Below are 13,946 nucleotides of genomic sequence, written 5' to 3'. Positions count from 1 at the left end.
TTGGAGGGAAAGGGGGCAGTGCTTTATGACCCATGCTTTATGAAAAATTGGTGTCACTCAGTATTTGAGCCTTAACTTGCCATTCATCTATTTAAATTTGTTTAAAAGGAAATGCATACTGCTTACTTTTTTAATTTGTTTTTTGTTTTATTTTTTACTGTTTTTGAAGTATGTTCTTGGTTTCCTTTCATAAAGCCGCTGCCTTTTAGACCCGGCATGCTGTTGAAAGTGGCCCCTCTGTCTTTCACCTGTCACTGGGAGAGGTAGTTTTAACCCTCACAAGGAATCTGGTTGTGGTGAGGGAGTCCACATACTCCTAGGCGAATTGTCTCCTTCCTGTATGAATATACAGCCTTTACTGACATCTCTTTCAGATTCATTCCTGAATCACCTCGTTGGTTATACTCCCAGGGTCGACTGAGAGAGGCTGAAGCGGCTCTGTACCTCATTGCCAGGAGGAACCGCAAGCTCAAGTGTACGTTCTCACTAACCTACCCATCCAGCAGGAGCCACAGAGAGACCGGAAGCTTCCTGGATCTGTTCCGTTACCGCATCCTCTTGGGGCACACACTGACCCTGATGTTCATCTGGTAATTATTCCCGAGGGGTATTGTCCCAATCTTAAACTCAGGTTGCTAAAGAGCTGTTGATGATGTGTTCCTTCTTTAGGCTCACAGAAAATTTTACCTGATTTGTCAGCTTGAAGTGGTTTTCTCAAGAACAGGTCCTCTGCCTCTTGACGCCCGTGTCGCGCTCCGCTCCGCTTTCATGGTACCCTCCCGGTCGAGGAGGGACGGTGTATGGATGGCAGGTTTACTGAACTTGAGTAAATAGACAGCAGAAACACATCTTTGCTCCTGAGCTCTTTCATGTAACTATTTAAGTACCCACACCACCAGCCTCCGCATCCCCCTGCCAAAAAAGAGGAAAGCAAGCAGATTAGAAGAATTTCTAAATAGGAATTTACAGTATCTACCTTTGGTTTTAGCAGCAGGCTGGTGGGCTAGCACAGTCCAGTTGTCATGCCCCGTCCTGTACTCTGTGTGTCATTCTCGCTCGCTCGCTCGCTCACTCCCCGGTGGGTGGACAGTATTGTTCCTTGTACAAATGGAGTCCCGGGAGTGTGAAATGATGGACTGCGAACCACCTGTGCAAATCAGGGCGTGAACAGATAGTCTCTGAATCTGATTTTCTCGTGTAGCTTATTCCTACCCGCCTCTCAGCATGCTCTCAGCATTCACGTGAATCGCACTGAATGGTTCAAGATGACTCTGCTTAAAGAATGAAGCTGAAGGGAAGAAAGTGGACGGGCAATTCATACAGGGCATGAAGTAGACGTGTGTGGTCATACTGTGTAGGCGCTCTGCATTTTACTATGCTTCTCAGATACTCTGTGTTTCATGGTTGAAGGTTTGCGGCAACCCTGCATCGAGCAAATCTGCTGGCACCATTTTCCAACAGTATTTGCTCCCTTTTGTTAATCCTCGCAGTATTTCAAACTTTTTCATTAGTATCCTGTTTGTCATGGTGATCTGTGATCAGTAATCCTTGGGGTCACGATTATAATTGTTCGGGGATACCACAAAGCACATCTGTATATGACAGTGAACTTAATAAATGTTGTGTGGGTTCTGGTGTTCCACTGACTGGCCATTTCTCTAGCTCTGTCCCTCGTTGGTGCCTCTCCATTTCTGGAGATACAACAATATCAGAATTAGGCCAGTTAATTAGGCCTACCATGGTCTTTCTGTGTTCAAGTGAGAAGAACAGTCACATGTCTCTCATTGAAATTCAAAAACTAGAAATGGCCCAGCTTATCAAGGAAGACATGTTAAAAGCCAAAGGTAGCCGGAAAGCTAGGCTTCTTGCACCAAACAATTGGCCAAGTTATGCATCAAAGACAAGTTCTTAAAGGAAATGAAAAGCTCTACTCTAGTGAGCACATGGATGATTAAAAACTAAACAGCCTTATTGCTGATATATTAGGAGACAGTTCTCATGGTCTGGTTAAAACATCAAACCAGCCACAACATTCCCCTAAGCCAGAGTCTGACCCAGAGCAAGGCCCTAACTCTCTTCAATTCCGTGAAGGCTGAGAGAGGGGGCAAGGCTGCAGAAGGAGAGTCTGAAGTTCACAGAGTTTGGTCCATGAAGTTTAAGGAAATAAGCCATATCCGTAACAGAGAAGCCAAGGAGAAGCAGCAAGTGCTGACGTGGCAGCTGCAGCGGGTTCTCCGGAAGATCCAGCTCAGACAACCCATGAAGCAGGCTCCACTAAACAACAGATTTCCATGTCGGTGAAACAGCCTTCTTTTGGAAGAAGATGCCATGTAGGACTTCTATTGTCGGAGAAGAAGAGTCAGTACGTGGACAGTCCGACACACTTGACAGCGGCTAATGCCGCTGGTGACTTAAAATGGAAGCCAGTGCTCACCAACCGTGAACATGCTGGGGCCTGTGCTCTCTATGGGGAACGACAAAGCCTGGATGGCAGCACTGTTTTCAAATCTGTTTACAAATATTTGAAGCCCACTACTGAGACCTACTGCTCAGAAAAAAAAAAAAAAAGATTCCTTTCAAAATATTACTGCTCACTGACAATACACGTGGGTGCCCAGGAGCCCTGAGGGAGATGGGCAGTGAGATTAATACGGTTTTCATGCCCCCCAACACGTTTGTTCTGAAGCCTATGGATGAAGGAGTCATTTCAACTTTCTAATCTTATGATTTAAGACATACACTTTGTAAGTTATGGGTGCCAGAGAGAGTGATTCCTTCGATGGAGCTGGTCAGAGTTCATTGAAAACCCTGTGGAAAAGATGCATCATTCTAGATGCCATTGAGAACATTCATGTTTTATAGGAAGAGGTCAAAATATCCACATTAACAGGAGTTTTGAAGAAGCTGATTCCAGCTCTCGTGGCTGACTTGGAGGGGTTCGGGACTTCAGTGGAGGAAGTAACTGGAAATGTGACAGAAACAGCGAGAGAATGAGAAGGACAAGTGGACCCTGAAGACGGGACTGAACTGCTGTGATCTCATGATCGGACTTGCACGGATGAAGAGTCACCTTCTTACAGATGAGCAAAGAAAGTGGTTTCTGGAGACAGAATCTACTCCTGCTCGGAAGACTGTTGGCAATGGCAACATCCGGTTTAGAATATTACTTTGTTGACAAAGCAGCAGCAGGGTTTGAGAAGACTGACTCCAATTCTCAAAGAAGTCCTACCTATCAAACAGCATCACATGCTACAGAGAAATCGCTCATGAAAGGAAAAGTCAGTCAATGCGGCAAACTTCAGTCTTGTCTCACTTTAAGAAATTGCCTCAGCCACCACAACCTTCAGCACCCAACCCCCTGCTCAGCCAGCAGACGTCGGCAGCGAGGCAAGACCGTCCATCAGCAAAAAGATGATGACTCGCTGAAAGCCCACATGATGGTTAGCATTTTTTAGCAATAATATATTTTAAATTAAAGTATCTACATTGTTTTTTTAGACACAATGCTTTTACACACTTAACAGACTACAATATAGTATATGCATAACTTTCCTATGCACTGGGAAACCAAAATATTCACCTGACTTGCTCTACTGTAATACTCACTTTATTGCAGTGGTCTAGAACCCACAGTATCTCCTAGGTATGCTCGTCCATTGTGCTCGGTTGCTGTAGATTGGGCCCAGGATTGGGTGTGAACAGCGTATTTACCAGCTCGAAGGACTGTCTTGCTGTGGTTGGCATGTATTTGCATGCAGGCTGCGTAGAAACCTACATTTTCATGTGGGGATTAAGGAGAATCATTTTATATGAAAGTGATCTTCAATGTAAACCTGTTGAAAACAGCAGATGGACAGGATGAAGCTGTGAATATATTTTGCTATATCGTGATTCTCTTTTTCCACCCAGCCAGGCAAGGCTGCCACCTCTGTGATTAGGGGCCAGGGCATCCCCTCTGCCGCCCTCCCCACAGACCCAGCACCGTGCTGGAATATCCCAGATGCAGAAGAAATGTGGAACAGAGGACGCACGGTTGGAGACATGGAGATTAGGGGAACTAAACCCAGTGTAGAAGCTACTCCTCTGAGTTCGGCTTATTCCAGACATTTACGTAATATATTCAGGTGCTTTGGGCTCTATAAAACTCCACATTTGCATGTCATATAGACAGTCAAACCCTCTGCCTACTTCTTGAGGACAATTTACTTCTTGTGTTTAGGATTTGGGGTTTTTTTTGTTTGTTTTTTGGTTTTTTTGACGCAGATTAACTTTTGGATTCTGGCCTCCAGGGGATAAAAAACAGACAAACAAAGTAGACTGGGAACTGGGGAGAACATCCGTTTATTTTCTATCTTACACAGCCAAAGGAGTTCTTCTCAAATGAACCTCTTCCCCCTGGGCTCCAAATGCTAAAATACGTAATTATAGAGACAGTGTCATTCCACATAACGGCTGTTGTTTTTGAAGATGCTGTAAAATTCTGAAGTCTTTTCTGGGGGTCTGCCCTTGAAGGCAGCCCTTACCTGGGAGTAAAATGGTACCTCCACGGGTTCACATCTGTTCCTTTGGTTATTTCCCCACACTCGTTCCTTTTTAAATAGTTCTTTGATGCCCTAACTATACTGTTAAATATTATGCAAGCATTCTAAATTTTGCTTGGGGCCCATAAGAAGGATTGAAATGATTTTAATAGCTGTAATTACGCATCCCAATGACCAACTTGCCATTAAGGAACCTTGCGAGCGGAGTCCCTGCCTTGGGACCATCCGACCATGCTCCCCCCCCCCCCACCGTGCTCACCCACTACTGGCAGCTTCTGCTCACCTCTCGTGTCCTCAACTGGTTTTGTTTATTTGTGCCTGAGTTGCTGCCATCCCAGCTGTGTTTAAATATGTGTGTTTCCACGGCTGGAACGACTTCATTGGGATTTCTCTTTGATTGATTGATTGATTGATTGAGCATGTGCGAGAGTGAGCTTGGAGAGGGTGGATGGAGGGGCAGAGAGAAAGAGAGAGAGAGAATCCCAGGATGCAGGGCTCGATCTCACGAGCCTGAGATCAAGACCTGAGCTAAAATCAAGAGTGGGAGCTTAACCCACTGAGCCCCCCCACCCCACCCCTGGTGCTTTCTATTTTAAGTGCAGAGTAGACACACACTGCTGCATACAATGCATAGCAGAGGAGGATGTCTACTGTGGGAAGATAGGATTCTTTAAATACTTCAGAAAGCTGCATGGGTTTATGTTTGTTTAGCTTACTGCTTGCAGACAAGGTAGGTGCTACAGGCAAAACAGCTCAGTGTCACCTTGCATCCTTACATATGATGTCATGGCTTCGACACCGCTCATCATCCTTAGTACACGAGTGACAGCTCCACGCAGTGAGCTATAATGGGATGTAGCTGCTGCGGCCAGCTGTTTGCCAGGGAGGGAGGCCCCTCTAAGCAGTCGAGCTCCAGAGGTCCCTCTCCTCTGCTCCCGTCCCTCTCCTGCTCTCTGCAGAGCCTTCTTAATAGCCCAGGGCACCTGGCCCATTTGGCTGTTTTGGCAAGATGGAGAGAAAGCTTTCCCCTCTCCTGTTTGATCTCATTGTTGTAGCAACAGCTCATCCGACTTTTTCTAAGGAAAACAAAAGGGAAGCCAACAGAAACTTCCCTGTAATAAACACCCATCAGGTGAATTGCAAAAATGTGAAAACTGATGGACTTCCAAAGCCTGTAGTATATTGTATAAAAATGTGTAGTTTCCAAGGGACGCCTGGGTGGCTCAGTGGGTTAAGCAGCTGCCTTCGGCTCAGGTCATGATCCCAGCGTCCTGGGATCGAGTCCCATATTGGGCTCGTTGCTCGACAGGGAGTCTGCTTCTCCCTCTGCCTCTGCCTGCCATTCTGTCTGCCTGTGTTCACTCTCTCTCCCTCTCTCTCTCTCTGACAAATAAATAAAAAAATTTTTAAAAAAAATGTGTAGTTTCCAAAATGCATCTATAGAACCAGCAAAGCCTACTTTTGGTGGTTTGTTTCTGTTTGTTCTGTTCTGTTTCATTTTGTTTTTAATAATTCAGTTTCCTAGGCACAGGTGTTTGTTTTCTTCTCTTCCCTCTACTTGAGAAAGCCCCGATTTGGAGCTTCAGGGTGGCACTTTGGTCGGCTTACAACCCCCTCCCCCAGCTCCTTTGTTCCCAGCCCAGTGCCTGCAACCTAGGAGCCTATCCCCAAGTGTTGCAGAAACAGCACGCAGGTCCTTCCTCAGTTGACCCTCCTGGAGGATCCTGCCTCCGCTGGGCTCCCGGTTTTCTCTTTCCTGTCTGGGTGGGTCGAGAACCTGGTCAGGAGGTTGGAGAGCCAGTCATCTCTGGCCTGCAGGTGACCCACCGACCATCTGGTGGTCACTTCTCAGCACATGCTCTCAACACCATGCCCTGTTGACTTTCCCCTCGGGAGCTCTTTCCTAGAGTCTTTTGGACAATAACACAGCAGTCGCCTGCGGCCAGTGTTTATAAACTGCTGGATTAAATAAAGCGAGAATAGTCATTGTCTTCTGCTGAATGCAGGTGTGCTTGATGGAAGGACAGACGGTGCCTGCATTCTTCCAGGAGTAGCTACACATCTGCTTTAGAGAGCGTCTAGGCATCACTCAACCACTTCCAAGAATACATTTAGGTTGGGATGGAAAGGTCTGTGGGAACGCCAAGCTGATTGCTTAAGACAGAGGACATTATACTGAACCAGTGACTGGACCTTCTCCAGCAGATTCTCACGTGCTTTTCCTGTTGGCCTTCTTGTCTTTCACCCCAACTGCAGGTTCGTGTGCAGCTTGGTGTACTACGGCCTCACTCTGAGCACAGGGGATCTCGGCGGAAATATTTATGCCAACCTGGCCCTGTCTGGCCTCATAGAGATTCCGTCTTACCCTATCTGCATCTACTTAATTAACCAGAAATGGTGAGTAGAATTGAGTATGGAGGGCCCCACATAGGATTACACTCTCATATCCATAAATACCTAAGTATCATTGTCTTTGTCGACAGGCAGTATCCGCTCAGCACTCCAGGGTGATTAGAATTCTTTTCAGACTAAATGCAGTTGGAATTCACTTTTTAGTGTGATATAGCTTGGGTTTCATATTTATGTGGATTTTCAATCCAGTATTAAAAGGCACTACCACCGGGTTTTGGATAGTCTGTGGGTAGTCTGTTATCCCTAAGAGAAAGGATTATTGGCTCTGTATAGAAGGAGCTCGGTCGACCCAGCCCCTATCATGTAGAGGTTCTTACACAAGCATAGAATTGGAGGACCTGAAAAGACTTTTCTTACCTCTTAAGACCCACTCGACTTCATTGAGGGGAGGAATTCATCCTGCTTTTGCTACTTTTTCATGGGGTATCTTACTACTTTTTAAAAGAATTCTCTTTTATAATAAGAGAACTCCATTTCCTCAGTTTCCCCATTAGGTCGCTTCTGTTACTGAGCCCTGACCAGGGCAACTGAAAATCCCATTCACTGTGAATCAGCTGGATTGTGCTGTTTCCCGTTCTCCAGAAATCATCATTTTCACCCAAACAGCATTCCTTTTGCACTACCCTTGGGGCTGTTGTCATGGGTGGTGGGCTCAGGGCATTATGAAGGGTGGGTGTAGAATCTGTTCAGCTTTTCTCTGGGGGCAGTCTCGGTCATCTATGCTGCCCCCTCTGTTAAGGACTGAGCTTGCTGTCACCAGGGTCCAAGAGCCGAGTCAGGCTGCATATTCAGAAATCTGTCCCCATCACCTCCAGTGAGCCAGACGCCCCTCCCTTTTGTTGTCACACCTTCCTTGCCCACCTCTGAGGGCCCCTTACAAAGGGTTTAGAAGGGTGTCGTCCTGGGAAGCAGCCTCTCTGGCTTTGCATCCCCCATGCCCACCTGGCGTAGCACCTGTCCACTGGAAGGTTCTCAGTACTGATGTTAAATGAGGCACAATGACCCGGAGACCCACGTGTCGTCCTGTCTCCCAGCCACTACCACTGAGTTCAGATCTAGTCTCAGCCACGTGTTACTTTGATGACTTTGACAGATGATGGCTTGGACAGGTAAGCTTTTGCGTACTTATCCCTAAACTTGGGCTTCTAAAATTCCCTGGTAGAATTATTATACAGGTTATAAGTACTGTGGCAATTCCTACAGGGGACCTGGCGAGTCACAGGCCACTCGTGAAGGGAGTCTCGTTAATACCAGTGCTTTTCATCCAAGCCTCCAGCAATTCTTCGAAAATTAGTTCCCTTGATGAAGTGTGCAATACATGTCACTTAATTCTGACTTACTCACAAGAAATTTTTTTTTTCCAGTGTGTATTTTTAAGAGAGAGAGCCTTGTTTTACAGTGTTTAAAATTTGCAACGACATGGATAGCACTAGAGGTTATTATGCTAAGGGAAGTAAGTCAGTCAGAGAAAGACAGTTGTATGATTTCACTCATACGTGGAATTTAAGACACGAAACAGAGGAACATAGCGGAAGGGAAGGAAAAATGAAAGAAGATGAAATCAAAGACTCTTAATCATAGGAAACAAACTGAAGGTTGCTGGAGGGGAGCGGGTGGGGAGGGAGGAATGGGATAATCGGCAGATGGACATTCAAGAGGACACTCGATAGAATGAGCACTGGGTGTGGTATGCAACTGATGAATCACTGACCTTTGCCTCTGAAACTGTTAATACGCTATATGTTAATTAATTGACTTTAAATAAAATTTTAAAAATGAGCTGCCAGAGATTCAGGTCACGAGAAGAAGTGAGCTAAAGACTCAGGTCTCCATGGTTCATTTTCTTTCTCTGGAAGATGGAGAGCACAGCGCATGCCTTACAGGTTTATTGTGAGGACTAAGTAAGATGGAGAGCATTCAGCATGTGAACCCTCACAGAAGTCGGTAGAATGGTTCTGTGTTCCCCCCACCCCCCCCACTCGTCATTCGGTCCTGCCATCCGGCCAGTTTTCCCCGGTTTTGTGATGGCTCCATATTTTATGTCCTGGTCAGTCACAGCTGCCACCCATTCCTTAAGCAACGATAAGCATATATAATGAAAGCAGGGACATTTCAGGAAGAAGGTTTAGGAGACAAAGCAGATGAATTTATAAGATCCTCAAGAGAAATGTGTAACGTCTTTCTGTTGTTTAGGTTTGGTCGGAAGCGGACATTAGCGGCGTTTCTGTGTCTAGGAGGACTGGCTTGTCTTATTATAATGTTTCTTCCAGAAAAGAAAGGTATGCCTTCCAGATTTCTACAGAAGGGTTTTGAACAGCACTTTTATTACAATGAATCTCAATATAGTAGAGAGATTACCATATGCCATGCTTCATTTCTGTGATTGCATATTATTTAGCGATTGTGTGGGCTATAATAGGCCAGATTCTTCCCATTGCCTGAACTATTCTCTGGGTGAATAATGTGCTTAGAGGTGCACTATTAATTCTTTCAGGCGATTAAGCTACCATCTGGGGTGTCTGGGCTGCAGCACTGGTGATGCTAGAGTTGTTTATTTGATGATGGGGAGGACCATTTAGCTCTGCAGAGGGAGAAGCTCCGTCCAGGGCTGCAGATTTGCACACTCCATTCTGGCCAATCATAGATCAGAGGTCAGAGTCCCTGGTTCTCAGAGACAGCTTTGGCACCCTGGGCATATCCAGCTATACCCCTGGAACCCCCCGATCATAACAGCAGCAACAGTAAGAGTGCTGTTCTCTGTTGGTGACAATAGACATGTTCCCAGTCTTTTTTAAACTGTGAACAAAACATCCTTAGGAAACTTTGGTATTTTTATAATATTTGTAGCTTTGCTGTGCATTCTTACCTAACTTGACTTCTGTCCCTCTGTAGAAATTATGTTAGAGAAGGATGGTTCTCAGCCTTTTTTTTTTTTAAATTTTATTTATTTATTTGACAGAGAGAGATCACAAGTAGGCAGAGAGGCAGGCAGAGAGAAAGGGGGAAGCAGGCTCCCTGCTGAGCAGAGAGCCTTATGTGGGGCTTGATCCCAGGACCCTGAGATCATGACCTGAGCTGAAGGCAGAGGCTTAACCCACTGAGGCACCCAGGCACTCCTCAGCCTTCCCCCCCCCCTTTTTTGCACTAGCACACCTGACACATACTAGCTGTCTTGTCAAAACCTGAGTTGGCCAGTGATTTCCAACAGTGTGGAGTGGGTCATAACGAACACGTTGCTGCTGCGGCCCTGTGTGGGAGGCTTAGGGATCTTAAGAAGTCTCCATCCCGGAGCTTTTACTTCAGGTGGGAATCACGGTGAGGTGTTTTCATGGAAGGTTTGACAGCTGCTCGGACCATAGTGGAGAATTTACATCCCAACCATCATATCACATAGGAAACTCTCCTTTGTCATTGCTTCTCACCAAAGACCCCAAGGCTATGTGTTCTGGTTCTGTAGCTCCCGGTACACTATGCTGCTGGTCGCCAACTCAAGTTCTATGCCTTGATCCCAGAGGGAGGCTTGTTCACTACCAAGGATGTGACCCGTATGGTGTGTGATGTTCATGGAATCACACAAACTAGAGGATATAAGTTTGCCCGTTTGTGACTCTCTAAAGAAATTGTTACATCTGCTAATGCCAGAAAAGGGAGAGTCCTCCGCTCTTGCCTTGGTGTGGGCTTACAGAAGCAAGGGCCTGGTTCTCTTTGTCTGACAGAACACAGTGGGCTTCAAATCATCATAGCTTTATTTTTTAAATACATCTATTTATTTATTTGGTACAGGAGTGTGTGTGTGTATGTGTGTGTGAGAGAGAGAGAGAGAGAAAGCACGAGTGGGGGGCAGAGGGAGAAGGAGAAGCAGACTCCCCACTGAGCAGAGAGCCCTCCACGACCCTGGGATCATGACCTGAGCCAAAGGCAGATGCTCAACCCAGGCATCCCAAGATCATCATAGCTTTAGATTCAGATTTTGTTTTTCACAAACAACCTGGAAATCCGTTGTTTTTATCTGGCCTAGGCCAGTTCTAGTTTTCGCCTTGTAGACAAAACTTTCTCCTTGTTGCCATAAGCACCCCTAGAACCTGTCACCCTCTGCAAGCAGGGCCAGTTCATGTCTCTCCCCCTCCCACATAGCTGTGCACTGCGGGGAATCAGCCCACCGCCCAACACTCTGCACATGGTGCTTTCTGCAAAAGCCCACAGTGGAAGCAGGTGTGTGGTCTCAGCCAGTCCTGGCCTCACTCTGCTCACGTGTGGTTGGTTGGGTATTTTTGTTTGTTTGTTTGTTTGTTTGTTTTAAGATTTTATTTATTTATATGACAGACAGAGACCACAAGTAGGCAGAGAGGCAGGCAGAGAGAGAGAGTGAAGCAGGCTCCCTGTTGAGCAGAGAGCCCGATGTGGGGCTCAATCCAGGACCCTGAGACCATGACCTGAGCCGAAGGCAGAGGCTTTAACCCACTGTGCCACCCAGGCGTCCCTACGTGTGATTGGTTTTAAGAGAGAAGCTCAAGTGAGCCCTTTGTTGATGGTGCCTCCCAGGTGGACATGGAGTGAGGAGTACTTCAGGGGGATGTACCTCTGTTATACTTAGAAAAGTGGATGTCAAGTCTATTTTTAAAGATTTCCAGGAAAAGAAATCTCACTATATCCTTATAAAATTGTTTCTATTTTTAATAGCCATGAGAACGGGCTTCTTCCGCTACAACTGAGCTTCGTCACTGGAGACAGAGAGATGAGCATCACCATCCCCCCCCTTTTTTTGCATAATCCTTCCTATATTTTCTGAGAGTCAGCTATTCCTGAATCTTCTCTTCTTTGAGCTGAAAAATTTGTTCCTTAAACTTTCTTTGAAGCTTTCATATTTACTCCTTAAAGCATGTCAGTGGATCTCTTTTAAATCTCAGTGTGTTCAAAGTTCTGAGCCTTAAGCTACTTCTTACAAAAGTTCTGATAAATATATATTAAGAAAGAGAACTAATAGTTTGAAAAATCCTACTAGCACCATCTTCTCAGTGCTTTTTGTACCTGTTTTCCCTCACTTTTCCCCACCAAACACACCTTCACTCTCTTTCTGCCAACATAGGTGTCCCAGTCCCTGCCAGCTTTTTTTTGGCACCTGTGTTTGATTGTGGTTCTCTGTGTCTGAGGCGCAGACAGACATACAGGTACACCTCTAGAAGAGACCTGGCATTCCACAGGCTGTGGTTTATAATTATTAGGCAAATTGTCTTGCCCGGTGCATATTCGCACATTGGTTGGCCTCCAAGTGAATGTTCTCCCTGGGAGTAGTATGACCAGGTGGCCACTAATATTTTTGTACAGATTTCTCATCATTCATTTTGATTTCTATCCTTGCTTAAAGGATCCTGATTAAACCTCCAATACTATCGTTTCTGAAGAGTTGACTATATTCTGGGTTCTCTTCATATACAGAAGATACTACATATTACCCGCATTTGATGAGAAAACTAAAGTTCACGTAGGTCAAGCAACTTGTCTATGTTGGCACAGCAAGGAGGCAGCACACTGAGGATTCAGATTTCAGGTCTGTCTGACTTTACGATCTGTGCTGTTTGGGGAATGCTGTTTTTGCCTTCTTAGAGTTTTATAGCCAAAGTATTCACTGCACATGGTGAGGCTGTTGTCTTAGAAAATTAATGCTGCCTAATTAGAGCCACTTCTTAACTCTTCAGTAGAGAGGTCTGTTGGGAATTGGCCAGGGTTCAAGGACTTGGGTTGTCAGAGTGATGCTGGGCTCTCGTTGGCAAGGAGGTTCATGGCAGCAGCAATCCTGCCAGAGACTGACTACGGGGGAGTCACAGCACATGACCAGATCAGCGAGTTTCACAGTGGAAAGAGTATCCTCAGACTCTACTCCGAGCACCTTTATATCTCATTTCTTTTATCAACCTTGGTCTGCCCATTCTTTAGTCACTTGACTTCTCTGGTGCTCCTGTAGGAAGGACCCTATTCATAAACAAGACCTAGTCCCTGGACTCAAAGAGCTTACAATCTGGTGAAGAAAATGAATGATTAGAGAAAAACAACAACAACAATAAAAGTCAGGAGATACCGTATGAGAATTGACCACAAAATCCGTGGGGACTTTAATTTCAGACCACGATCATAATGGAGACCAGCTAGCCTCCTGCCTTAAACAAGTATAAAACCAGAGAAAATACTGATTTTCATACACTGGACAATAGGCTGCCCAGGACAGACAGTGATCCCCAAGTGGAAGGAAACCACGTGCTCCCTGTGACCTCACTTAGCATCTCGGAATCACGGTGCAGGGACGGGGAGCCCAGCAAATCCTGTTGCTATCCTAAATTCAGAAGATAGTAATATTAAAACTTGGAGAGGCCAAGATTTCTAGAATTTGCTAGGAAATATACTGGAGAGGAATAAGATACTCAGAGGAAGAACTCCAGAGATCTGCAGAAGGGGCCTCCGAGTCTTCTGGCTGCTTACTGATCTGTGCATGCATTTGAGGAAGCTACTGAGGCTATTGAGGCCCGAGAGGACCGCCAGGAAGCAGCATTCAGGACAAATCATGGAACCCAAGGCCATGCCTACATTGCGTTCTTTTCAACCAGGTTTGCTGCTCTGGGTAGACCTCCTGGGTCAAAGAAGTCCCACACCAAAGGCTGTTCTCTGCTTGCGCTCAAAGTACTTTAAAAAGCTCAGAAGGATAAAGTGATCCCAAGTAACTTAACTGCATCCCAGAGTAAGGAGCGACAGTATTTAAAGAAATATGATAAAATCCAGGACCTAGCAATGTAACATCCACAGTGTATGGCATCCTGCCAGTATTACCAGGCAGGAAAATACCACTTATGATCAGGAGACATGGCAATAGAAACAAAACCAGAAATGACCCAGACGATAGAAGAAGGAGATAAGAATTTTAATAAACGGCTATTATCAATATATTCCATGTTTAAGAAGATAGAGGAAAGCATGATCATCTTGAGTAACAGAGGCTATAAA

At 45.5% G+C, this 13,946-nt stretch overlaps 1 protein-coding gene across 3 annotated transcripts in view; it reads left to right on the top strand.

Annotated features, from left to right (window-relative positions):
* Positions 1-13,946, top strand: part of SLC22A15 (solute carrier family 22 member 15) — a 79,522-nt gene that overhangs the window by 50,585 nt on the left and 14,991 nt on the right. For 2 of the 3 annotated variants that reach the window (XR_006607271.1, XM_004771085.3), the window contains exons 6-8: positions 375-590; positions 6,798-6,938; positions 9,147-9,232. Coding sequence is in view for 2 of the 3 variants with exons in the window: in XM_004771085.3 (XP_004771142.1) it covers positions 375-590; positions 6,798-6,938; positions 9,147-9,232 (443 nt within the window). In the remaining variant the exon portion in view is untranslated. The remainder of the gene's footprint in view (positions 1-374; positions 591-6,797; positions 6,939-9,146; positions 9,233-13,946) is intronic. The other variant, XM_004771087.3, reaches the window with a different exon arrangement.

This window comes from Mustela putorius, unplaced genomic scaffold (genome assembly GCF_011764305.1).
Source record: "Mustela putorius furo isolate JIRA1106 unplaced genomic scaffold, ASM1176430v1.1 tig00000585_pilon_pilon_pilon, whole genome shotgun sequence".
Classification (NCBI taxonomy): Eukaryota; Metazoa; Chordata; class Mammalia; order Carnivora; family Mustelidae; genus Mustela; species Mustela putorius.
This window is presented reverse-complemented; position numbering and strand designations above follow the sequence as displayed.